Here is a 25700-nt window from a genome sequence, read left to right on the forward strand (position 1 = left end):
ATCCCTCCTGCTGTCCCTCCTGCCGTCCCTCCTGCCGCCACCGCAGCACCCCAGCCCCAGCCATCACCCACAGCCCTGCACTGGCCATTCAAGAGCGCCAGCTTAGCCAAGAGCAGGATTAATTTGAAAAGCGCTGGGTTTAGGGCATTTAGGCCACTCGGTTTAGGTCCCTGGGTGCAGCTGGCAGCTGTGTAACTTGCACTGGGCTGGCAGGGACGTAAAATGGCTTCAGGATGGTTAGTCCCGCAAGAGACACGCAGGGAGCGGTAGGACATCCGTGCCACGGGCTCCCCTGCCGCCACGGCAGGGACTGGCCATTATTTGCCACACAATGACACATCCAGCAGTTCATTTTCCCGGCAGTTGCAGCCTGGTCCCTTTTCAGGGCAGCACGGGGCCGCGTTGTTTTTGTAACACGTTCTCTGTGGAGCAAAGGCAGCTCTAGGAGCTGCGCCCGCCCGGATCCAGAGGCACAGCAACGCTCGGGGCCACGCCTGCTCCCAGTCTACCTCTGGCACTGGGCAGCAGGACTGGCTGGGAGGCCAGCGCCACGCCAGCGTCCTCCCCAGGGCCCAGCAGCACGGAGCAGGGCTGGAGCTGGGGAAAACCTCCCCAAATTATCCACTGAACTGGGAATGTGAAATTCTACCTGTGAAAGCTCAGCTTTGTGCCATACGCTACGGAATAGCTGACTGGCGTCGGGGGAACACGCTCCCCACGCTGCTTAAAAACCATCAGGCAAACTCCGGGAGAAGGAGAGACTTGCTCAGTCCCTGGAAGTTTGCACCGACACGAAGAACACTTACCAATATTGATCTCATCATCTGTCAGCGTGTCACCGATAAAGTCGAACTGGAAGGACTGCAAGGTCTGCGAGAACTTCTGCACTGCCGACGAGTAACCTGGAAAAGGGCAGAGCGATAAGGCTGGGGGTGTTTACAGTTGTTATGCAGCAGTGACAAGTCTCACAGATTTAGCCTGAATGGAACAAAACTATAGTTAGAAAAACCCACAAGCACCACGAAGGTAAGCACCCAGAGAACGCTGCAGTGTTAACAGCCATCAGAGGCTGCAGAGAGCATTTGCTTTGTTTTCTTTTTCTCTCTCAAGCGTTGTTGCAAATGCTTCTGCAGCACTAACGGAGGCACCAAGTCGTACAAACAGCCCATCAACAGCCTCGTGTCCTGCTACGTACAGGAAGAGACCCCGGCGCGTTTCCCAGCAGGAAAACACGCGGCTTCACACGCAGCGTTGGCCGCCGCAGGAAGGTTTGCCCGGGTGCCACGCAGGCACCGGCACAGCCCCGGGAGCACGGACAGGCTCGGCACTGTGCAGAGGAATTACTGCATCACATGGGAGAAAAGTCTGTAGAGTCAGAAAATAAATGTGGGAAACAGGACAGGACGCAAAATAGCTGCCCCTCGTTGGGGGGTCACGGACACAAAGGGGCCCTAAGAGAGGCACGGCAGTGCCACAGCGGAGCGCGGGGAGCCGGGGCTCGGGCCGTGCTCCCCACAGCCTGCAGATGGCCCGGGGACCCGACCTGGCCCGGGGACCCGACCCGGCCTGGGGACCCGACCTGGCCCGGGGACCCGACCTGGCCCTGGGACCCGACCCGGCCCGGGGACCCGACCCGGCCTGGGGACCCGACCTGGCCCGGGGACCCGACCTGGCCCGGGGACCCGCTCCCGGCCTGCGGGTGAGGGAACGGTCAGCCCTGAAGCACAGACACTTCCTGACGGTGGCTGGTAGCTCAGCCCAAATTGTTTTTGGACTTTCCAGGGAAGCTCCCAGCCAAAAGGACCCTTTGTGTTTTGCATCCTGTGCTCCGCTGCCCCGGGCAGAGGGGCTGCAGCAGGACGGGGCAGCGCCAGCGCAGCACACCCCGCACCAGAGCCGCTGGCCTGGGGACAGCCGGGACAGCCACCGGCACCGCCTCACTGCGGGAAGAACCGAGTGTGCCGCGGGCAGAGCACGAGCGGGAGGTGGGCTGGAGCTGGCAGCCCCACACCAACCACACCTGCCTGCACAGTCACACGGTTCTTGGGGGTTGTCTTTCTCCAACAGCAAATACCTGAGAGACAAACAGGAGGAGGCTGAACGTGCCTGACCTTAGGGAATAGACAACAAAACAAAAGCAGAGGAATGATTCTGTACTTTGATTCACGTTGCTCTCTTCCCTAATTTTGGACTCCAGCTACGGGCCCAGTCCCAGGCTGGATTCCTCGGTGGGGGGGCACCGGAGACGGCGCCTTCTGCAATGCAGGAAGCGGCGAGTGTGGAAGATGTGACAGCACAGACACACGGACGTTAACGTGCAACTGGCTCGCACACTTCTGCGTTGCCAAACTGGGGGAAAGATTGCTGTAACAGAGCGACTCTGCATACATGGGAGGGTTTTTTTAAATTTGTCTATTTGTTCAAAAAAATAAGACAAGTACACTCAGTTTTGGCATCAGTTGTTAAAATCTGGGAGGAAATGGCAGCCAAAAAAGAGGTGTGAATTAGTGAGGAATCGTGCCTGCACAGCACAGGCTGCCCCTGCATTTCTAGCCTGAGCAAAACGGCATCTGGGTGGATTTGAGTTCGTTCCTTTCCATCGCAGACTCTGTGACAAAAGAACTTACCACCACGGTGGCAAACGTGGGGTTTTCTGAAACGCTGCTATGAAGAGAAGAGAAAAACTGGACAACACTGAACTGAAATTGAACGTTGGGAAAAGAAACCAAGTGGCCCGCGTGGGATCCCGGCAGGTCCCCAGAGCGCTCTGCTTCCCCGGCCCGAGGCTGGAGCGCCCTGGGCCCCAGCAGCACACAGGGACAGCCCGGTCCCCGTCCCAAGGCCGGAGCACCCCAGGGCCCCCAGCAGCACGTGGGGACAGCCCAGTCCCCGGCAGGAGCGTGGCCTCGCAGCGCAGCCAGTCCCCTCTTTCCCCTTAAAAGCCTCGTTCAGCAGTTTCCTCCGAGGGGTCAAACCTTTGCTCCTCAATGGGCAGATTCAGGGCTGAATGTGGCTATTTAAGCGCAGCTGCCGAGCGCGTAAATGGGTGAACTCCAGCACAGAAGGATGGCATTGATTTGGTGGAAAACCTCAGCGAATAATTCACTCTCAGTGCCCGGAGCGAATGCTGCAGCCCGGGGCCACAGGCTCTCATTCCCTTCTTGCTCAGGGGAATCTTTGTTCGTCCCCCTGCAAACCCTCCTCGCCTCCCCCAGCCGCTGCTGACGGCCCCTGCCCAGTCCCTCCTCGCTCCTCAACTACCTGTATTAGAGGGGGAGCTTCAATCACCCCGTTTAAACGCCCACCCCAACCCAGCGCCAGGTCCCTGAGCAGCCCCTCCGAAAGCCAGCGGCACCCGAGGCTGCTCCTCGCATCCCACCCTCCCAGTACGGCACTGCATCCATCTCCGCCCCTGCTTGCCCTGCTTGGGGTCTGTCCCTCTGTCCGGCGTCCGTCTGTCCCCCTCCGGTGACGAGGCACCGTCCAGCTCCGGCCACGTGCGTCCCCGTGAGCCCACAGCACGGCCAATTGTCTAGCTGAAGGAAATCCGGGGGGACGTGCTGTAAACCACACCTCACATCAGCTTAACAGCAAATAAACCCCGAGCACCCCTTAATTAGTCCAGTGATGACTGGTTTCACTTGAGACAAGGAACTGTTTTCATTTTGGGGAGCCATCCTCACCCTCACCTTCAGCACAGTCGGGTGCAGGAGCCCCAGCTGCGGGTGGTGGCCACCTGCACTCACCCCGCCGTGCCACCCCGCTGCCCACGGCTAACGGCGGCTGAAGGCCGTCCCCGCTGTCCCACGCCCAGGTGACAGCCACCAAGAACATCCCTGGGGTGGCCGGGGCAGCCGCCTGGCGTCACGCACAGACCCCACCATGGAAAAAGAGCCGTGGAAGATGTAGGGTTAGGAAAGGAGAGGCCAAGGCGGAGGGAGAGGCAGTGCTGCGAGCGCCTGGCGTGGCTCCCGAGGAGCTTTAATGGAAACCAGACTCCTGCGGACCAGCGTGACTCGTCCTCGCACACGTACGGAGCCTTGGCTGAACACCGGCTGCTGGCAAATCCTGTACGTGCACGCAGGACGGACAGCATCGGTGCTGCTGTGGGATTATGGGTGTCACCATAATGATGGGGTGTTTATTGGGAAATCACCCCAGGGATGCCTCCGGCAGCAGCGCCTGCTGGCACGGCCGCCCGGGGCACAGGCGATGCTCAGCCCGAGGGCTGCGTCCCGGCGGGGTCCAGCAGCGGGACAGCACCAGGGCCCAACGCAGAGCATCCCCACCCGGAGACACTCGGCGGGACGTCACGCCTGCCCTCGGTGGCACCCGAACGGCAGCGTGGTGACACCAGGGGACGGGGAGAAAGGGATGAGCCGCAGCCGCAGGAAGGGGCCATCGCGGTCAGCAGCCGGAGCCGGGCAGGAAGAGATCAGCTGCGTGGAAAACCAGGGCTACATCTCCGTGCTGGGAGAGATAAGCCCATGTCCTCCCTCATTTTAGCAGACACTCAGAAGTTTTTTGCCCCTGATGCAAACACACGGCTGCCAAATGCCCCCCGCTTTGCACACCCGAGTCCCAGCAGCAGGGAGAGGGTGAGGCTGGAGAGAGGCGGCTGCAGGGTCTGCCCATTCTCACCGCACCAGGACCATCGCTGTGCTCCCGAGCCGGGGCTATCGCTGCACACGCAGCCCAGGACCCGCCTGCCCTCGGTACAGCTCAGCACCAACATGAATCCGAGCAGGAATCCTCCCGGACTCTTCCTCCTCACAGCGCTCAGTGAGCGACGCCAACTCCCACAATTTGCGGTCACAATAATTTACTCTCCAGTAAAAATCAAGTCCCACCTCTGTGCACAGACCAGCCCCAGCCGAGCCGCGCCTGGCAGGAGGGAGGGGAGGAGGGCCAGCCACGGCACAAAGAACCCTCTGGTTGTATTTACGTGTGTATAAACACACCTCCAGAGACTGCAGCTGGGGAAGGAGGTGCCCCACAGCCTGCCCAGCAAAGACCTAGCGGGGATCCTCATCTCAACCCTTCGTGGCAGCCGCAGGTTTGCACAGGGCGGCTCACCCGCAGCTTCAACAACCCACCCGTGTGACTATTTATAACTGCAAAATCTCGCTTATATGTTGGAAAAATAAGGGAAACCCACCAGGATTGTGAGCGATGGCAATGCAAATAGAGCAAGCGTAAGCAGGAGCTCCATTTTTGTATTTCGCTTTCCTCTTCTCCAGCTCGAAAACAGAAATATCAAAACCAGCCACAATATTTTCCTTTCAAATAAGCAAACAAACAAAAGACAATAAAAGTTCATTCCGTACTTAAATAAGAGCATTTTAAGCCAAGAACAAATTTTAGGGTTAGGATGTGAACTCTGGAAATCCATTTTTTCCAGGGGAATGTTGCAAGGCCCTGACGCACAGCAGCTGAGGAGGCAACTAAATTTCTTCCCAGCGCTTGGTCACTGCGGAACATTTTCTGCTTCCTCGTGGCGAGCGGAGCAAGGGGACATGCACAACATGAGAAATACCATTTTTCCTCCAGCTTGCAAAAGAGAGGGCTGGGATCCCTGAAGGGAAAAGAATGTGCCCATTGTTACCGCCTCCCGCTGCAGAATTTCCCAGGGAGTCGCACCACGAAGGAGACGGAGCCCATCCCCGTGCCACCCCGGCGAGGAGGCTCTGGGCGCGGTACCCGACCCGCCACTCCCCGGGGATTCGCTGTGCTCGCAGCAAAGCTCTACGAGCCGACACACAGGGTCGGGCCGAGGGGCCAGATTCTGCTCCGAGCAGTGTGCACTAACCGCATGAAGTCCCAGACCTTGTCCCACCAAAATACCTCACCTCTGAACCCATGCAGTTACCCCGACCGAGCCCAGATGTGCGTTAGGAACGTGAGTAATGAGTCCTGACTCACAGACACTCCTACGTACTCCACAGCTGCTCCAACACAAAAACACATTGAGTTTTTCAGATGAGGGAAGAAAATAACCTTCCGGCCAGCCTTCTAGGTAGTCCCAAGTCTACACAAGCATCTTGTGAGGAAAACACCACTCCTCTTGCACCATAAATGAGATGCTTGCCATTAGGTAATTAAAAAACGGTGCAGTACAGTGTAGGCAGTGCTCTGCATTAACCCACGGCAAGGTGTTCCCAAGCGCCCCTGAAGGCTTTCTGGGTGCCCTGGGGATTCAGAACTGCTGACGTGTTTTACAAAGGCCGTTTTTCACACACTGACACGGGATTTCCACTTGCCAGAAGTAAATGGCAAGCATGAACTTCTAAAAATAACTCGCTATATTTAGCTGTACTTTACAAATCTCTTGCAAAGGAATTTACTGAATGTCTGATACTTCTGTTACAGATTTGTCTTTTGTAATCAGTCCTTTATTGACAGTCTTTAATAAACTGCCACTTCACTACTGCGGCTGATCCAGTGCAGGCTCCAGGGAGGAGAGCAGGGCTGTGGTTCAAGCACAACACATTGCTCAGTGACTCTCCCTACCTAGTGGCCTTTTGCTCTGCAAGCTGCTCACCTGCCCTCTGCACCATCACCTGAACTTACACATCACCCTCCCACTTTTCCCCTGTTTAGTTTCTATCTCCTGTCCTAAACCTCTTTTTTCAGTCTCATAAATTCTCCTCCGTGCCCAGGCAACGTTGTGGTAAGTGCACAAACTTGCTTAACAGGCTTATTTTCTTTATTTACTGCTTAATTAAAAAAAAAAAAAAGACCAACACAGAAATCCTTCACACTTATCATATATTCCTTGTGCTTGTTGCATCTCCCTTATTGACTGACAGAATCCTGCTACACCGTACCTGTCTCACTCCAGAACAGCTGGCAAGCTGATCGAAGATCAGGGAAATTAAACACACAGAGAGGCTTTTCTGGCTGCCACGAGCAGAAGGAGCCTGCGGGTCTCCTCACCAACAGCTCAGAAGTCAGGCAACGCATCGGCTCCAAAAACACAACAAAAAGCCAACCAGCAAGGCTGGAAGGACAGCACAGCTTTGGGGTACATTGGTCTGTTTCAGAGAAAACTGGAAGGGAGCGAAGTGGGTTATAGCTTCTGGGGAGAACGATGCCTGTGTGCTGCCCTGTGCCCCCACCTCTGATCAAGTGAACGCTAATTATCCTGCGTAACTTCCCTTCTCCAGACCTTCACAGTGACAGACACCATTTTTCTGGCCTCTCAAACCGATCTTGCAGCCCCGTGATGCTGGAGGAGCTCCTTCAGCGAACCTGGACAAAGACACGAGGCAGCCAGCCCAGAACACGTGCTAACTGAGATGGAAGTTAAAAAAAGACCAGCAGCCCTAGAAATCAGCAAAAATATCGAAATGTGCATTAAGAAACACTACAGCTATAATTTATCTCAATCGTATATGTCATGACATCCACCCAGTGTGTCAGAGGGGGAATGACCAAGTTTCCTCCATTAATTCTAACCCCAGGTTTGCAGACAAGTCGCATTAAGAAGAGCTCCCACCGCCCCAGGAGACCGAAGGGGCTGGCAGACACCCCTGTGCCGCCGGCGCGGCCGCGCTCAGCCCCTCTCATACGCTGTTTCACCCCAAACTCTCACAACAGGAATTCCTTCCTTCGCGATTCAGCTCCCAGCAAAGCTTGACCATTCGGGGAATTACTATTTTTTGTATTTCAGTTGAGTGATGGTGGTTCAGAGAGGAACACACTTCATGAAGCGCCTGACCACAGCACCCAGGGTGCCGGGGAGTGACGCCTGCGGGCAGCGGGCTCGGCACGGCGTGGGAGAGGGGAGCCGCAGCCCTGCGCCTCGCTGACACGGATGAGCACCACGCTGCACGCTCCCAACGTGTAATCACTCAGACGAGCTCTGACAGCAAGAACTATTTTCCAAGCAAACACTCAAAGGGTCGCAGATGCAGGGAAGATTCACCGAGGAGGAAGCGCTGCCGCAGCCCTTTGGTCCGCCGCGGACCAAAGCCCAAGCATAGGGGCTGGCTGCTGCCACCCCTGCACGGATTTCACACCACCTGGTGTCCAAGCCCAACCGCCCCCGCATCGGCGAACTGCCCAGCACCGCGCTGGAGTGTATTAAGGCTTGACTGAACGAAGCGGAGCCTGCTGAGCGCCGCGGTGCGCGGGGAACCTGCCCGGCCCCGCGGGCACCCGCGCCGCAGAGGAAGGTGCTGCCGGCACTCCTGCGCTGGGGCGGGCGGCAGCTCCCCAGCTCATGGCAGGAGGGTTTGGGGGGCCACGGCACGCAGACGCTCTCCTTCGAAACCTCAAGCCACAGGCACAGGGACAGGCACTGGGTGAGCCGTGGCTGCGGCGGCCGGGTGGCAGGGCTGGGGCTGGGATTCAGGCAGATGGAGGTGGGTGAGGCTACCAGGCAGCTCCATCTGCTGCACCTATTTCTGTACCTATTTATATCACCATCCCAGGGAGGCCAGTCGCCTTTTCTAACAGCCTTCCCCAGCCCTAAGGACAGAGCTGTTGAAGAAAGGACAGACTCTTTGAAAAATAAAAAAAAAAAACAAAAAGCTGAGCCATGGAAAGTAAATGGATTTTCTCCTCCGTCGGGAGGAGCGAGCTGTGGAGGAGAGGCTGAGCCCACCTCCGGGGCCATCGGGAGAGCCCCGTGCAAAGCGGCTGCTGGGCAGGACAAGGCAGAGCTGCACAAACCCTCGTGGCGGTCCCGGCCTCGGAGCTCCCCGCTCCGAGAGCAGCCCGGCGAGCTCTTGGCACGGCTGCTCTGGCGCGAGCGGCAGGAGAGGGTGTGCTCCAAGAGCCGCGGCTCCCCGCTGGACAAGCAGTACGAACACAGGGAAAACAAACACGAAAACAACAGACTCTTATCCGGGGCAGAGCGTTAGCAGTCCCCACAGAGATATCTTATGATCTGCACAGCCATCAGATGCGTCTCATCCCTCCCTCCAGCAGCCGCCCTCCCCAGGCAGGGCAGGGCGAGCGGAGACCCCGCGCTTCTGCAGGCGCTTGGGCTCGCTCCCCCGCACGCCATGATTCCAGAGTTCCCTTCGATAAGGGCGCGGAGAGGGCCAGGCAGGAGGCCAGGGGAGTCACGCACAGCGCGAGGGGAAGGCTGGCGAGCAGCTTACGAGCGATGCGGAGTGGTTCAGCGCAGGGAGGAACGCGCGTCCCCCCTGCTCCGGGGCCGGGAGCTGCTGCCAGCGTGGACACGGCCTGTCCAGCACCCCCTGGGAGCCCCCCGGGCACCTTCACCCGCCCAGCATCCCCTGGGAGCCCCCCGGGCACCTTCACCCGCCCGGCACCCCCTGGGAGCCCCCCGGGCACCTTCACCCACCCAGCACTGGCACGGCCCGCACCCACCCTTAGGTGGGCTTCACCAAGAGCCTCTCCACTCTGGGCACCTCTGCGAGCCCCACATCCCACGAGGACGCGGGGGTCCAGCTCTGTGCCTCCGCCACAGAGGGTCCCCCAACACCCCGCAGGTCCCTGGTTCATCGTTTGATGGCACAAGAACAGGTCGTGTCCCTTGTTCTCCATTTTCACAGCTACGAGGTTTAGTAAGGTTAATAAAATTACTCTTGTTCTAATAATCTCTAGCCTCAGCACTCCATAATCAGTCTTGGCTGGAAGAACAGGATAAAAAAAAAAGAGAACAGACTGCAGAGAGCAATCTGAATGCTGGGCTTTACTGACATTTATAAACTCTATCTCAGGCTATTCAGCTGCTCTTATCGCCATTTGAACGACTCGTGACCACGCGTTCACCTGCACGGAGCACTCGGTGACAAAAAAGGGCACCAGCCACAAAGGCAGTTTTTGCCCGTGCCCCAGGACACAAAAGCCAGCAGGACCTGGGAACCGCTCAGGGGACAGCGGGGAGGGGCTGCAGGGCACGACAAAAGCCAACGCGGAAAAGTCCACCATCACCAAAACAAAAATGAGAAGTTTCCGAAAGCTTTTTTCTTCGTATGTATCAGAAACTCAAACAGAAGGTTTACACAGTTTGAAGCGTTTGTTTAGCGCTTCGTAAGAACAACAACAGCCCCCCGCTGAATTTCACCAGCAGCTCAAAGGAGCTTTCGTTGCGGCGTGTTCAACGTCTGTAAAATAGCACTGCTCGTTCGCGGGGAAGAAGGTTGTCCTTTTCTCCTACAAACCTCTGAGTTCTTCGAACGGAGGACAACCTTTGTACCTCTCGAAGGCAGCGCTGAAGGGCAGCGCTCCCAGCAGCACAGCCCGGCACCCACGGCACGCTCTGGTCCCTTCCCCACCTGGGCACTGCAGACCTGACCCGCGGCTGGGCAGCCAGCGTCGGTGCTGAGCCACGGTCTGCGGGCAGGGACGGGGCAGCACGGGGCCGGGGAGCAGCACGGGGCCGGGGAGCAGCACGGGGCCGGGGAGCAGCACGGCCAGCACCGTGCCACGGGGAGGCTTCAGGCTGTGGGACGAGCGGGGCTGCCCTTGCCGCTCCACCACGCCGGGCTGGCACGCAGCAGGACAGAGGCCACCTGTGAAAAGCTTGTGGGCGCACGCGGGATGCCACATCTGTAGCTACCAGTGTGCTACCGACAGAATTAATAAATAAAATATTCAAAAAACGTCTCAAGAAAAAAGCCAGCAAAGCTGAGTCTTCGCACGGTGACTCAAGAGGAAAGCTCTGGTCAGCAGCGGCACTGCTGCAAGCCCGTGGGCTGTCTGACACGCTACAAAACATGGATAACACCCACATCCTCCCAGGGAGGGAGCCAGGAAAGGCAACAGAGGATGGATGAGAAGCTCTCCGCGTGGCTCATGCATGGCAGAAGGGAAAAATATACTTAAACACATGAAAACGACTTAAACTCTTGCCCTGGCCCTCTGTGCCAACGCAGGCAGGCGAGCTCTCGGGAAGCGTGTCGGGTGCTGACCGGGCTGGAAAAAGCCATCACAAAATACTGCATGTTGGGTTGTTTGACACCAGACCAGGGCTGGTCCCACCGCCCCAGCTCGGGGGGCAGAGCCAGCCTGGAGCAGTATCTAACGAACACATAAACCGAGGGGTAAGATACGCCTCGCAGCTGGAGCAGGCAGATACTGTGCACGCTCCTGCCTGCATCCGAGAACGGCTGTGGCGGCTGCGGGGAGGGTTGGCTTTTTGGAGGCTTTTTCTGGGGTTTTTTACTATTGTTTTCTAGTTCCTGGTTAGAACACGTCTGTTTTGTATTTGCACCAGCTTGGGGCCCTTGGGATTCTGTGCACAGTGCCTGCAGCCCAGGAAAACGAGCTGCTCCATCGCCTGCCTGCTGCAAAGGGCCTCCCCTTCCTACCCGTGCGAGTACGGATGCTCCCAGGGCGAGTGGTGCCGGCCGCACGGCAGCTGAAGTCCACTGCGTTGGTGGACAGACACAGAAATTTTTTTGCAAGTTGAGCATCGCTGTGGAGCTGCTGCAGGGGACAGGGACCCTGAACTCACGTGCCAATCGAAGGCAGAGACACAGGCCCATAGATTTTTTTCAGTGGAAGGAATGGCATTTGGTGGGTATCGTTACGGACAGCCCATCAGGCCACCGACGCCAGAGCACTTCCAGTATCACTTCTGCCAATGGTGGTGTGTGTTACCAGTACTGCAGAGCACTGTGGTCTCTCCCACACACAGATACACACAGTTTATTTACTAACTCAAGGTCTCCCAAGGCGTGTGAACAGCTCCCAGGCGCTCCTACTATCCCCTCTCCCACGATGGTGCAAACCACAGCCTGCAGCGCTGGAGCACGGTGATACTCAGGAGCACGTAGGTCTCCAAATCCTCCAGAAGACACTCTCGTTCTACTACTGCACGCTTCTCTCTTGCGGAGGACCCTGGCTCCTGGCTAAGTTAGCATGTCCTCGATGTCTTTAATTTACTGAGCGTAATTGGTTTTGGTCTAGGAGGTGTCTAGGTCTAGGAGGTGTCTAGGTCCACACAACACCACCCTAAAGCAATTGACTGTTTTTAAGATGGATTTAGGTCTGATGCCTCTTCAGACAACTAGGGCTGAGAAGTGAGGAGAAAATTTTTAAAGTTCTCAGCAGTAACTGGAGCCCTTATTGGATGAAACCCCAGCAAGGACAGAGAAGACCAGCAAGGAGCGGACAAGTATAAGGAGAATACATTATTGCTAGAGGGGAGTGATGTATTTTCCAGCAAGTCATTTTTCCCTGCTAAAGTCCAGGAACAGCTCAACGCTAGCTGCTGTGGTGCAACGTGCTCCGGGAGAGAGGGGGAAGGTGTCCCTGCAGCAGTGAGCCATCCCCTCCTGGAGAGTCAGCCCATGGCAGCTCCTCCCAGTGCCACCAGCATGGGTGGAAAACCAGGTCCACAGTGAAAGAAAAAGACTTCAGTGATGCTTCAGTGGGAGAGCATCAGGGAACAAGCAGCAGATCTGTGCCTGCAGTTGTTCTCTGCGATGCCTTCCCCAACCTCCTTCATTTGGAAGGTGAGCGAGGAGGCAGCGGGGCTGACGCCCAGCTGAACTCAGCTTGCTCTGCCTGCAGCTCCACGCTCGGGTTCCCTGTAGTGCTCTGCAGCCAGGTGAGACACTGAGAAAGCACCTAAGAAGCTACTTTTACTTTTTCCTGTTAACGTGCCCCTACGCCGTAATGACGAACGCCATACCCAAACGCAGGGACAGCGTCCAGCCAAGCTAGCGAGGCCACCGAGACCTTATCCAGCTGATTATAGAAGGCCTCTGTGCATCCCCACGGACCATTTCTGTGCACATCTTCATCGATGTGCCATACGCTGGCTCACAACCAAGCTGTCTTTGTGGGACATTTCTGAAGCAGGTGCCTCGATGCCAAGCCCGGCCGGGAGCGCAGAGCTGGTGTCTGCCCGGAGAGCTGCAGCCTTTCCTGCGCCAGCAAAGGGCACAGGACAGGCTCGTTCCTCTGCCCCTTTTCCAGAAGAGCTTTAGGTTTGTTTGGACACAGGCAAAACCCAGTATCTGGCTCTAACACGCTGCAGGAACAGATTCGAGCCTTTGTCTCCACGCCTGTACGTGAAGCGGCGCCCGGGGTTCCTGCAGGAACGCGCAGACAGGCCGCTCCAGGCCTGCTTTAATCTCATTAACAGGCCGCGTTCTGCTGACGCCCGGCTTTCTGCACTCACAGCACTAAACCCTCGGGCACCACCGCTAACAACAGCACAGAAACCTGTCGAGAACAGGTCTGCCCCGCTGAGGACCGCAGAGTCCCCTGGGCCGACAGGCGAGTTCCCACGCACAGCACTGTGGGGCCGACCTGCGAGGAAGAGGATGATGGTGGGACCTTCCCTGGGTCCCTGTTCTCCCCCATTCTGGGGGAAAAGCCCACCCAGCCCCTCCTGTTACAGCCTGCCCTGTGCTTCGCAGGCACAGACGCCTCTCCATGCTCCCTTATAATGCAGGATAAAACACTCACACTGCCTGGGGAGGCTGGTTAACTGACATGCGAAGGCAGAAGGGATCTGCAAAGCCTCTGCGGTGTAGAAACCAAGTTCAAAACCACACATGCAACATTCGCATGAGAACTCAAAGCTCTCCCAGCTTCAAAGGACGGTTTACACCATTGCAGCACTCGCACGTTAATAAAAAGTCTCAACTTGACATTTCTCAAACTCCATTTGATATATAATTGTGAGAGAAGATCAAAGACCAGGAGGAAATAGATGGGTTTGCGTTACCACACACGCAGCAGAGCGCAGCGAGCAGGAGAGATTCCAGAAAAACCACCGCATTGAGCCACAGAAAGAAAATGATGTAAAGAAGCCATTCTTACAACAGCTACGATGCTACACAGCCCCCTGCTTCTGATGTCCTTGCTTGTGTCTCCAGCGCTGCCATCGCAACGGACGGGACCAGCACCATCACTTGGCACTGCCAGCGACTCTGCGTGCTCCTGGCACGAGGAAGGAGGGATGCAGCCAACTTTACAACAAAAATAACTCACGTTTCTGTCTCAGAGTAACTTATTCGCTGTCATTGACTTTCATGCCCAAGATTTTTACAAATGAACAATATTTTTCTCTGCTTTAGTCGGTTTAACTTCTCATTTGGCACAACCTTATACCTAGCCATCTTACGGTGTCCCACGTACAGCCAGCTGTTGGGGGTTCAGTCAGCAACAGAAGAAACCCACAGCTGAAGGCAGCACCTGCGTGACCACAATCACACGAGGACCCACATCAGGACGTGGGGAGCTGCACGGCACTCGGGAAGGCTTCACCCGTGGTGTTTTAATTCTTTCAGCTGGTAACATGTCAGGGTCGGGGGGGTGGGGTGGAACCAGTTTCTCTTAATTCCCTGAAAGGCAAGAGGAGTTTAAGTGCACCCTTCATTCGGGTAACAGCCCCCCGCTTCAGACAAAGCCCTGGAGCACCATCTGCTCTGCAGAAGGGGAAACTGAGGCACGCAGCAGACCAGGGGGAGCTGAAGTCCCCCTTACTGCCTCCCGCCTCCGCAGAGCAGGACACCACGGCTAAAACCACGAGCAGACGCCGTCCCGCTCGTGTGAGCTGGGGCAGCCGGGCAGGGGCTTTCTGCAGCCTCCTCCAGCACAGGCGCTCTGGAGCAGCACGAGCCACGGCTGCTGCTGGCAGCCCCCCTTCAGCCCGCTCCCCACCCCGAGCGGGAGCTGCTCCTGGCTCTGCCCCACGGCACACCCCACAGAGGCAGGGCTTTCCAGGGACGGTGTCCAGCGCTGGCCCCCGAACACAGTGCTCCCTCCTGCCTCTCCCTGCAGAGGAGCACGAGCCGGGGAAGCCCTGCGCCTGGGAAAGCACTTACCCGCGGCCCTGGCTGCGCTTCCAGCCTCTCCCTGGCCTGGGGAAGGGACGGGAAGGGAAGTTCAGCTCTTCATTAGGAACATGAAGGGAAGCTGAAGTCGGCAGACTCCTGCAGAGGAGCGGCAGCGTGGAAGCAGATGAATTTCTTCACCAAGGCCCACGTCCCCTCGCCGTGGGTCCCTGCTGTCCCAGCCTCCCCGTCTGCGAGCTCCAGAGCAGCGGTTTCGGCTCAGTGGCTGGTGGGAGCAATGCTCCCGAGCGGCATCAACAGATCCCCTGGCAGGAACAACCCCTGGCAGACCTCCATGCCGTGGCATCTCCCATGGGAAGGGGGGACTTGCCTCCCCTCCTCCCGAGGAGGTCATCACTGACCATCGCCACGGATGGGTTTAAAACCGGGAAATGGAAGGGAGTATGGGATTTGTAAAACAATCCATTTAATTAAAACAGCGCACCTACCAGCTAGCCACACACCACTGGAAGCATTTAACACTCATTTACAATTCCATGGCACGTGAATGACTGTTTAAAAAATTTGCACTCAGGTTCATGTATTAATTTGCCACAAATATGATTATGGTGAATTAATCTGCCAGTAAAACGGCTACAAAAAAGTCAGAAGGCATCCAAAAATCTCCAATAGAAGTCACCAGAGCAGCACTTACTCAATGTTGGATGCCTGGCTCGTGCTGCTACCATAATAAAGTGATACCAAGCAGGTTTCTTCTTTTTTAGCCTCTACAGACACTGGTAGAACACTGCCCAGCAGGTAGGCTGGCACACCCTGAGCTGGCCGGACACGTTCAACACGAACACTGCCAGCAACCGAGAAAAGAACAACACACGTGCTCCTCGTATCACAGACAGCTCAACGCCACCCGGCTCACCCAGCACACGAACCGAAGGTCCTGCAGAGCTCCATGGAAAGTCACGCTCACTTTTTTCCCCTATTACTTGGCAACGGAAAATAAAAGACAACTCTGGGCAGGCGCAGGTTTTTGAGTCTCAGTGTGGGCTGTGTTTGTGGCAGATCACACAAACCCAGCAGACCCCGTGTTCCCACAATGGGCAACTGCACTGCTTCCCTTGGTAGCCTGCACGCGCGTTGCTGCGCTTGCACAACTCCCCCAGATGCACGTGTTTGTATCCGGACCGTGCCGCACGCGAGCCCTTTGTTCGCAGCGTCCATCGCCCACCAGCTGGAGACAGCAGGTGCCTGACATCGCCACGAGTCCGAGCAAAACGCGGGATTGATTTGCTTCAAATCTTATGTTGGAGTTTATTCATTAATTAAGCAGCAAACACGCCGACCGTATATACATCTGTAACGTCACCAGAGGTCTGGACTCAGTGCAGTGAGTCAACACCTTGGAACAGTTTGGCCAAAGGTTTAAGCAAGAGGCTGCCTCACCCATTAAAGGGTAGGGCGGGAGACAGGACCTCTGGGTAGATGACAGACAGGTCCAATCAGAACAATCACCATAATTAACCCTCTGCTCTTGATGAAGAAACCTCACTCTCTCCTGGGAAGGCTGTCATCACCTTTGCTTCCCACAGCCACCCCACAGCACTGCCAAGGGGCACAAACAGACCATCAGCCGTCGCTGTCACCGGCCGGGAGCAGCCCCAAGCTCCCATCCACAGCCCCACGTGGACAGCATTCAGCGAGGACGGCCTAGGAAGTCCTGGGGGGTTCTCTGTGCTCTCTGGGCGTACTCAGTTTCCTCCCACTTCTCCCCTTCCTCCTTCTCCGGTCTCACTGGGACGGGTCTGCTGACCCAGCAAAATCCCCCCACATCCCCACTGCCGGCGCAGCAACAGGGTTTACAAACACTAAAAAGGGAAATGGCTTTGACCAAATTCATAAAGAAAAAGCACAGTATTTACATGAACAAGCAGGCTTCTTAAAATCCCTTTGATTTTCACTTTGTTTTGTTTTTTTATTCCCCCAGACCGAGCAGAGATCCGGGTTTTTTGTAGAACGTTACCATCTTACAGCCCCGTGACGCCTGCTGTTTCAGTCATACTAGCTTTTGTCTTCACTGTTTTCCAGATGGGCAAACACAAGCTATTCCACCACGGCCTTGATAACAAGGAAGCTCGGAATTATCCTTAACAAAAGGGCAGCAGCTAAACCTATTAATATCAACTAAAACCAACCAGCTGGCAAGAAAAACAGCGCACGATCAGCGTCTGCCCCGCTGATTTCTTTATTTGCCTTCACTTGGCCTGATGCAAGCGCAGCATCCGTAGCTGCCGTGCTGTCATACAGTTTTGGCCATATTTTAATGCACATTTATAAAAGCAGAGAAGATGTGAGAGCCAACCCAGGGAAAGGGATCTACAGCTCTTGGAGGAAAAAAAAAAATCTAAGCAGAAGGACAGGTGAGCAAAGCGTTAAAGAGGCAGGACTGTGCGGTGCCAGAGGACACAGCCCGGCCCAGGTATGCTGGTGGTGTCACTTCTGAACAAGCGACTCCCTTGCAGCCAACACTGAAATCGCCGTTGAATTGTACAAAATCATCGTTAAAAAAAAAAAGAATACAACACCCACGACAAAAGAAGGACTAAAGACTATTTGTGGATGGAGCCCTCCCGTTCTCGCAGCGGGCCACCGCAGGGAAGCCGGGCTGGGTGACGAGGTGACCCGCGCTGCCCCGGCCACGCTCCACCCGCTCTTTGGTGCAGCAAAATAACCGAGTGTCTCCCCCAAACACAACATCGTTCTGCTTAAACCCCCGCGGTGCCCGGGAGAGCTCACGGGCTCCGCAGGCCACGGTGCCGGCCCGGCCCGCCCGGGCGATGGAGCCCGACCTGTCCCGGCGCAGGGCCAGCCCCGGGCGGGCACCCGGAGCTCGCTGCCTGCAGCCCACGCCGAACCGATGCCGGTGATGCAGGGAGCTGCCCGCACCGGGGTGGGAGGCCCGACGGGAGCCCAGCCGAGGGTGGGCTCCCACAAACACAGGGGGACGCTCGACAAGAAACCCCGTTCAGCGCAGGGCAGAGGCCCCATCCCCGCACCACCGCCGGCACCGGCCGGGAAGGGCAGGGAACGGCCCCTGCCCGCTCCCCCAGGGCCGGAGCCGCCGGGCCCCGGCCCCGCGGCCGCCCCTCACCGCCGCCCCGCTCACCCCGTATGGCGGCGATGAGCGCGTTGCCGTCCTTGATCACCTCCTTGATGAACTTGTTGGTCCGCTCCAGCTCCTGCTCGTAGCACTTGAGCCGCTCTCGGAAGTCGGGGCTGTCCAGGTAGCAGTCGCTGAACTCCAGCGGCGGGTGCCCCATGGCTCCGTGGCGGCCGCTCCTCCCGCCGCCGGCACCGCCGCGCTGCGGGGCGGGCGGGCGCGGCTACGGCCCCCTCCCTCCGCCCCGGGCGCCCCGCGCCGCGGCCATGCCGCCCCCCGGCCCGCCCCGGCGGGCACCGCCCCCGGCCCGGCCCTGCCCCGGGAGGCTCGGGCGGGCGGGGCCCACAGCGGCCCGCACCGCCCCCCCCCCGCCGCCTGCGCGGGGCCGGCCCCGGGACCGCCGGGCCGCGCTGGGCCGGGCGCTGGGCTGCGGCGACCCCCGCCCCGCCCGACCCCCGCTTCCGCCCGCCCCGCCGCTGCCGGGACTTGTAGTTCGGCGGGGCCGGGGCGGGCGCCCCCCGGGGCGGGAGGGGAGGAGCCGTGCCCTCCGCCTTTCCGTACCCATTGTGTCCCCGGGGGCCGCCTCGCTAACGTTAATGGCGGTTCCTCGGTCTCTCCCGAGCAGGCTGCAAGGGGCGACCGGCCGCCTCCGCCCAGGGGAGCCCGCGGGCAGGCCGGCGGCGTTAGTGGACACGGGGCCGCCCCGGAGGCCGTTAAGGGCCGGTTTTCACTGAACTCCCAGCACCGGGTGTCGGATGTGTCGCCTTTCGGCCCGTTCAATGTCGCCAGCTTTAGCCCCGGTAGAGCCGCGCCAGGCAGGTCCCCCGCGCCGCCCCCGCGCTGTTTCATTGCGGCACGGCCTGGGGCTGGCCCGCCTCCTCCCGCCGGCCGGGCGGGGGGCACGGGGGGGGACACGGGGGGACCCCGGCAGGCCGGGCCGGGGGGGGCCGCGGGAGCTGCCGCCGCCCCGAGCCAGGCCGGCCGCGCGCCGCGAGGGCGCCCCCTGCCGGCGGGGCGGGGCGGGGAGGAGGCGGCCGGCCCGCGTTGCCACGGACGCCTTGGCGGTACGCGACGCCTCCGCGGTCGCCGCGCGCGGTGATGACGTAGCACGGCCTCCACGTCGCACGGGCGGCCAAGATGGCGGCGGCGGAGGGGAGCGGCGCGGCGGAGCCGCTGGTGAGTGGGGCGGCGGCGGCAGCGGCGGCGGCGGGCGGGCGTGGTCCCTCCCGGCGGGCCGCGGAGGGCGGCGGGGGGTGCCGGGCCGGAGAGGGCCCGGGGGTGCCGGGCCGGAGAGGGCCCAGCGGCGCCGCGGGAGCTCCGGCCGCCCCGGGCTCCGGCCGCCGGCTGAGCGCGGGGGGCCGCGGTGCGTGCTGCGGCGGGCGGGCGGGCCGGGGGCTCTCGGCCTTCCCGCTCGGGTGCGGGGGGCGCAGGCGGAGCGGGGCCTGGGCATCCGCCGGCCGCTGCCTCCCTGCGCCGGCCCTGGGGTTTGCTGCGGGACCGGTCGGGCTGTTCCCTGCTTCCGTCTCTGGGAGCTCGAGCGCTTTAACCTCCCGCCCGGGCGGAGGCCGTCAGCTTTGTTAACGGTCGCGCTCACAGCCGTGACTTTGCCCGCGCTGTAGCTGTCTGTACAGTTTCTCACCAGTTGTTTCCCCGTGGAGTCCGTGAAAGACGGTGTGCTCGGGCGTGTCGGTGTGGCTGTGCAGCTGTCGGGCGTTGCGTTACTTAAAACAAGCTTTTTACTTCCATTAGTTATTGTTGTGTAACTAGAGGACAAAAAGCAGGTTACTGGCAGTTACTGAAGGGAGCAGAAATGCTTTACTTATGCGTATCTACTCACCTCTTTAGCCTGTGAGCTTTTTAAATCAGGCAGACGGCAGCTGGGCTCTGTTGTTGACTGTGTTATTAAAGTGTTGTGTCTGTGAATGCTGAGCACTTGTTTTCATCCTAAACCCAGCTGAAAAAATCTGAAGGGAGTATGAGCTGGTCTGTATTTCACTCTTTCTAAAGGTTTTAAAAAACATTTAGTTTGCAGGTCTTGCAGATGTGTCGATATCTGAAGATATTCCAGTGGAGGGGGAGATTACTGTTCCTGTCGGCTCTCACTCTCCTGATGAAGACTACTCCACCCTGGATGAGCCTGTTAAGGACACTATTGTGAGTCTGCGCCTGTATCTGTGGTAAAACACGTGTTTTGCTGATATCTTTAGACAACTGTTATGCAAAAAGTGTATTTTTGCATAGCTCTGCTTGGCTTGTACCTCATCATAAGTTTGGGGTTTTTTTTTTTAGAGCTAGCTGTGTAAAATGAATTCTTGTGCATCAAAAAATATCTGAATTACGGCTCAAAAGTTTCTCTGTGATCTCAAAATCTTTGCAAGGGTAAAGATGGAACGTGGAAGAAAAACGTCCCGACTAATAGGATTTTTCATTAATTTTATTTTCCTAGAGGAACAAAGGAATTATTGTTCTTACTCGAGTGTTATTAAAGGATAAAATGGTTGTTAAGGAATGTAGGAAAAGTAGGCATTGTTTTTTGCAGAGGATGCTACAGAAATTTTTGGGTTGGATCCTATCTTGATCAATACTCCTTTACTTCTATCTTGCTGCTTTTAGTTGTGGACTGTAATTTTTATGAAGGGGTAAATTAAAGTGTTGCTTCTTTATTTCAGATGAGAGATCTGAAGGCTGTCGGGAAGAAATTTGTCCACGTCATGTATCCAAAGAAGAGCAGTGCGCTCCTCAGAGACTGTACGTATGAACGGATTCTCCAAATCTTGAAAGGGTGTTTTGCCAACAGACTTTGCCCACGTGGGAGAAGGATGAGCTCAGTGGGACAAGGATTCGGAAGTGTCTGCTCTGTGTCCTTTCTGTTGTTGTAGAGAATAGCAAACATGAAAAATCAGTGTTAGCAGAGCTCTTTAAAAGTGGAACATGTGCCAGAATATGTAGAACAGGCAGCTTTAATGGTTGGCAGGCGTTGAATAAATGGTGTTATAGAATATGGCATATAAGATGCTAATTAAGAAAATCATAAGGAAGTATAATATGCAAAATGATACACTGGGAGCTGGAGAAGAGTGCTTTGTTACTCTCGGGGAAAATGAAACGGAGCATCATTCTATGAGATGTATGATCTTATTTTTTCCTTTACCTACAGGGGATCTGTGGGGCCCGTTGGTGCTTTGTGTCTCACTTGCACTGTAAGTACTCGTGTGGGTGGATTTGGGTTTTTATAGTCTTTTACATTGGAGAAAGGAGGAGTGCCAAATTTCTGACTGCATGTGTTGAGATCAAGTTTGTCTGATCCTTCTCTGGTCTTCTGCAAACGCTGCCTGTTTAGATTTGGTGCTTTAATTTTCATCTTTTAGCCTGTTGTCTATGGTTTTATTCTCCTCTATATGCTTGCTCAGTCCTTAAAACAAGTAAACAAATGCACTGAAATGCCCTCAGTTGAGCCACAACCATTTTCCTTTCCTATGTAAAATTGAGGATACTACTAAGAGTAACAGATGAAAAATAATTGGTCTGCAGCCTAGCTGGGGATCAATATTTCAGGCTCCTGTTCTATCATCTACTCCAAGTGTACAAAAACTCAGTCACTGAGTGCAAATGACTCCTTTTGTCTGTTCCCTACAACAGGATGCTTCAGGGTGGGTCGGCAGATAGCAAAGACGATGGAGGGCCCCAGTTTGCAGAGGTCTTTGTCATCATCTGGTTTGGTGCAGTTGTCATCACGCTCAACTCGAAGCTTCTCGGAGGAACTATGTGAGTGTAGATTTATTTAGTGGCAGTTAAAATGCTTCCACATTGGAGTTCCTGCAACGCTTTGGTTTGACTGCTTTTTTCCCATTTCTGTCCCTCCTTTCCAGATCTTTCTTTCAGAGCCTGTGCGTTCTGGGTTACTGCGTCCTGCCCCTGACAGTAGCAATGCTGGTGTGCAGGCTGGTGCTGCTGGCAGGCTCTGGGACTGTCAGCTTCATTATACGTCTAATTGTGGTAGTAGCTATGTTTGGTTGGTCAACACTAGGTGAGTACCTTTCGCATTGTCGTGCTGTTGTGTGCTCTGAGGAGTGCCGTGCTAAAGGAGGTGGGTCTGCGTGCACTCTGTTGGGTGAGGCCGGTGGGTGTTGTAGTTTAAGGTGTTTCCTGGGCTGCTGAAGTGTTGTAGAAATAGTTCTTCCAGTCCTTGTGTTGGCGGAGATGCAGGCTCTGCCCGTGCTCCTGTTGGTTGTCACGGTCACGGCAAATTGCCTTCAGCAGAGGATGATAATTTAATATTAAACCCCATGTGAAACTACTGGGTATTTTATTCTGTGATCTATGTTATAAATATTGTTAGAAAATGTTAATTTCATACAGAAGCATTTGCATTATTTCTCCTGTTCTTAATATGTAAGTCTGACTCTTGTTACAGAACGTTAATCAGCATTTATCTTTCTATATGATAAAGTTTTAATTGATGTTTATACACCATTGGTGTTGAGCAACGGATTACTTGGTTTTCTCTTTCAACATAACTGTAATGCAGATCCTAATTCAAAGTTGTTAACATCTGCAGTGAATCTTAGACTTTCAATTTTATGCAATACATTTCAAGTATTTTTCTTTTTCACCAGCATCTACAGCTTTCCTGGCAGACAGTCAGCCTCCGAACCGCAAAGCTCTGGTTGTGTACCCCATCTTCCTCTTCTACTTCGTTATCAGCTGGATGATTCTCACCTTCACACCTCAGTGATGGCCGATCAGGAGAGACTGTACTATGGACTGGGGTTTTTTCATGAACACTGCAGTTAATCATTGGCTTTATCTCTTTCTAATTTATATATATATAGATATTGTAAAAAGGCAGGTTATGGGATAAAGCCAGACAACTGCAAAAATTGGTCGTTTCCGTGTCCCTCTTTGAAAGATACAGAGGTGCAGCTGCTGAGGGGTGTTTTATTTAGCCCTGCTCTTTAGTTGTGTTAAATAAAAAGTGCCCACTGCGACAGGGATTATTCCACCTGAGGAACAGCGTGGGAGCTCCTGGAATTCCAAGACGTTGGGTAGATGAAGTTATGGGATTGCACGACTTGGCAGAATTCTTCCTCGTGCTCGGATTCTCCCTGAAGATGAACATGCCTCATGAAATAATAGAACTTCATGGCTGTTACGTGTTGGGTAGGGAGGAAATGGGTTTGACTCCTGTTCTTTTTCATTCACTGGTAGAGTGGTGAGGTGTATATAAAGTGGATCTTAGGACTGTGAGCTTTCACTTTGAAATCAGATTGCAGCAAAAAATATGTTGGGTCCATTTTGCAGTTAATTGGAGGCAGGGAGCTGCCTTTGCTCGTACTCATGTATTTATGTTTCATCCCTTCAAATGTCAAGGAAGAGTGTTTCAGTCAAATGCCTTCGACACTGTAGTGACGCTGACTAATCCCACGTATCGCCTGAGAGGGAGTGTGTTTACACTGGGTAGTGACACATCTTTTTGTGTGACTATAGACTAGAGAGTTAAAAGTCCTGGAGAAACAGTCAAGACTAGTTTGCAACAGGGACTTGGCTGTGCTCTGCATAGTGAGAATGGAAAACTCTGTGGAGAGTACCAACTAAAGTGTGGGTGTGTATATATGTTAAAAAAAAACCCAAACCCGAAAGTTTGTGAAGTAAGTGGGGGTTTTGGTACATCAGGTGTTTGGGTGCTGACATACCAAACCAGGGTTTATGCCCGAAAGTTTTAAAACAGGTAGAGGAAGGAAAGTAAATCATCATGAAGGTGGTGGCTGCTGTGCAGTAGGATATGAGCTCTGGTCTGAACTGCTTGTATGTGACTTTTCGTTTGGTTGTTTACATGGACAGCGTTTCAACATAAATGCATACAAATTTGCATATTGTTTCTTTTTACTTAACAATGAGATGTGAGAAACTTCTATTTTTTTTTCATTGGTGGTTTTTTTTTTTCCTTAATACTTTTTAGAAAAGGGGAGGAGGCTTTCTTCTTCACTTCCCTGTAGATGCACTTACGTACCTTGCCTGGAGACCCATACATGGGTGTCCTAGTGTGTCACTTATATTTCAGCATAGGGATTGAGACTGGGAAAAAAAGCTGCTGGTAAAAAGGTCACTTTTCCTGAAAATGAGCATCGTTTTGCCCTTTCCTGTGGTAATGCAGGCAGACCTGGAACCGATGTACGCGGGTCCTGCTGAGGTGTCGGTGTGCCTGAGTTATATTTATATATAAAAGTGCGGTTTCTGCTGTAAACTCTCCAAGTATTTGTCAGTTGGGATGGAAATTTCTAAATGTGCAGATTAAAAGTACATTTTTGCATTTCTGGCAGCGTGGAGCAGAGGGAAGGAAGAATCAGCCCCAGCTTTACTGCAGAGCAGTCGTCGTCGGCGAGTGCGTGTGGAGCTGGCGCTGTCCTTGCTGCTGCCTCACACCTTCCCCCGTGGCTGTCGTAAGGGGCTGCCAGAGGAGCTGTAGGGTTTTGTACACATGGGTATACAATGGAAATGGGGAATTTTTAAACTTCCATTAAATTATTACTGGTATGGAATGTGATTTTTCTTCTAAATGTGCATTTTCCATTCATTTAAACATTAGTTTAGCTTTGTGAAGCTGAAAAGAAATACTCAAGGGAAGTAGATAGTAAAGTGATGGCTACAGTGGGATTCTTTGGGCCAAATCTTTTTTTCCTACTGCAGGACAAGAATTTAACCATATTTTTGGAGAAATCCTTGGAGTTCTGTTTCTGTAGTGGTTTGTGACTTAAACTGATATATCTGAAAGAGAATTGGAATAACATTTAATTGATCCAGTATCGTTTTGGAAAGAAGGAAGATGATTTTTAAGAGGATGTAAACCCCCAGCTTTTTCCTTGCTTGTTTTTGACTTGTATTTGTTCTGTATCATTGCTCTTGGCTTATACAAGAGAGAAGAAAATTATTTTGATTATTGTTTTATGCGACTTCAAAAAATTAAGAAGCCAAAACTGGAATTTGTTCCTCAGCCAAACTTCTATGTTCTGTAGAGCCACAGCCTTCATTGACCCGTTTGCCCCTCAGCCAACAGGCGGGTCCCAGAGCGAGCTGGATGTGGGCACAGGAAAGCACAGCTGAAAAATCTCAGGTGTAGGGAAGGGAAATACCTTGAGCTTATCTGATATTCGCAGACTGCCTAGAGTCCACGTTGATGATGGTCCTTTAAACTGATGGTGTCACAGGAGAGTGCTGCGAGTGCCAGTTCGTTGGACGGTCCCTCACCTTGTTCAGCCAGTTCCGTAGTGCGTTCCTCCAAAAATGTACTGAATCCTTAGAGACACAACATGGATTTTTAATTTGTTATGAAAATGTATGTGATAACTCCATCGTCATGCTTTCCAAGGGGAAAAAGTCCCTTCCTTCTTGTTTAACGCCAGCAGAGGGAAGGGCAGCAAGGAGAACAGCAGGTGTCTTGCCTTTAATGAAGTGTTTTAACTTTTCTGTAGAGAAAGTGGATGATTTTCTGATGCATAAACCAGGCTTTCTTTCCTACTAAGTTTTTTTTAATACTGTTTATCAACTGAAGTTGTTGTATGTGTTTGAATCAGAATTTAATTTTGACCTATTTAATACCAATGAAGAGAATTTATTTGTTTTCACTTTAAAATTTATAAATTAAAACACACTGAAAGGCACGTGGGCAATCTTGTGTGGGTTAAAAGTACGTTGTGGTTAGTGGTGAGGACGAGCCTGTCCCCAGGAGCTGCCCGGGTGGGAGGCAGCACCTTCTGCTGGTGGAGCCTCTCCCGAGGGAGATCCAGAGGGATCCTGCCAGTGCTTGGACAAGGAAA

At 54.7% G+C, this 25700-nt stretch overlaps 2 protein-coding genes across 5 annotated transcripts in view; one reads left to right on the forward strand and one right to left on the reverse strand.

Moving 5' to 3' along the window:
* The window catches only part of OPHN1 (oligophrenin 1), a 52655-nt gene extending 34552 nt beyond the window's left edge, over window positions 1-18103 (reverse strand). For all 4 annotated transcript variants that reach the window (XR_011049154.1, XR_011049155.1, XR_011049153.1 and 1 more), the window contains exons 1-2: window positions 17893-18103; window positions 807-902 (exon numbers count right to left, since the gene is read on the reverse strand). Coding sequence is in view for 1 of the 4 variants with exons in the window: in XM_068411847.1 (XP_068267948.1) it covers window positions 807-902; window positions 17893-18046 (250 nt within the window). In the remaining 3 variants the exon portion in view is untranslated. The remainder of the gene's footprint in view (window positions 1-806; window positions 903-17892) is intronic.
* An 881-nt stretch (window positions 18104-18984) lies between these two features.
* Window positions 18985-25499, forward strand: YIPF6 (Yip1 domain family member 6). Its single transcript, XM_068411935.1, is given in 7 exon segments — window positions 18985-19062; window positions 19912-20040; window positions 20556-20634; window positions 21044-21086; window positions 21526-21651; window positions 21756-21913; window positions 22503-25499. Coding segments are annotated over 7 exon segments (732 nt in total). The 3' UTR covers window positions 22622-25499.
* Window positions 25500-25700: the final 201 nt, after the last annotated feature.

This window comes from Nyctibius grandis, chromosome 13, assembly GCF_013368605.1.
Source record: "Nyctibius grandis isolate bNycGra1 chromosome 13, bNycGra1.pri, whole genome shotgun sequence".
Taxonomy (NCBI): Eukaryota; Metazoa; Chordata; class Aves; order Nyctibiiformes; family Nyctibiidae; genus Nyctibius; species Nyctibius grandis.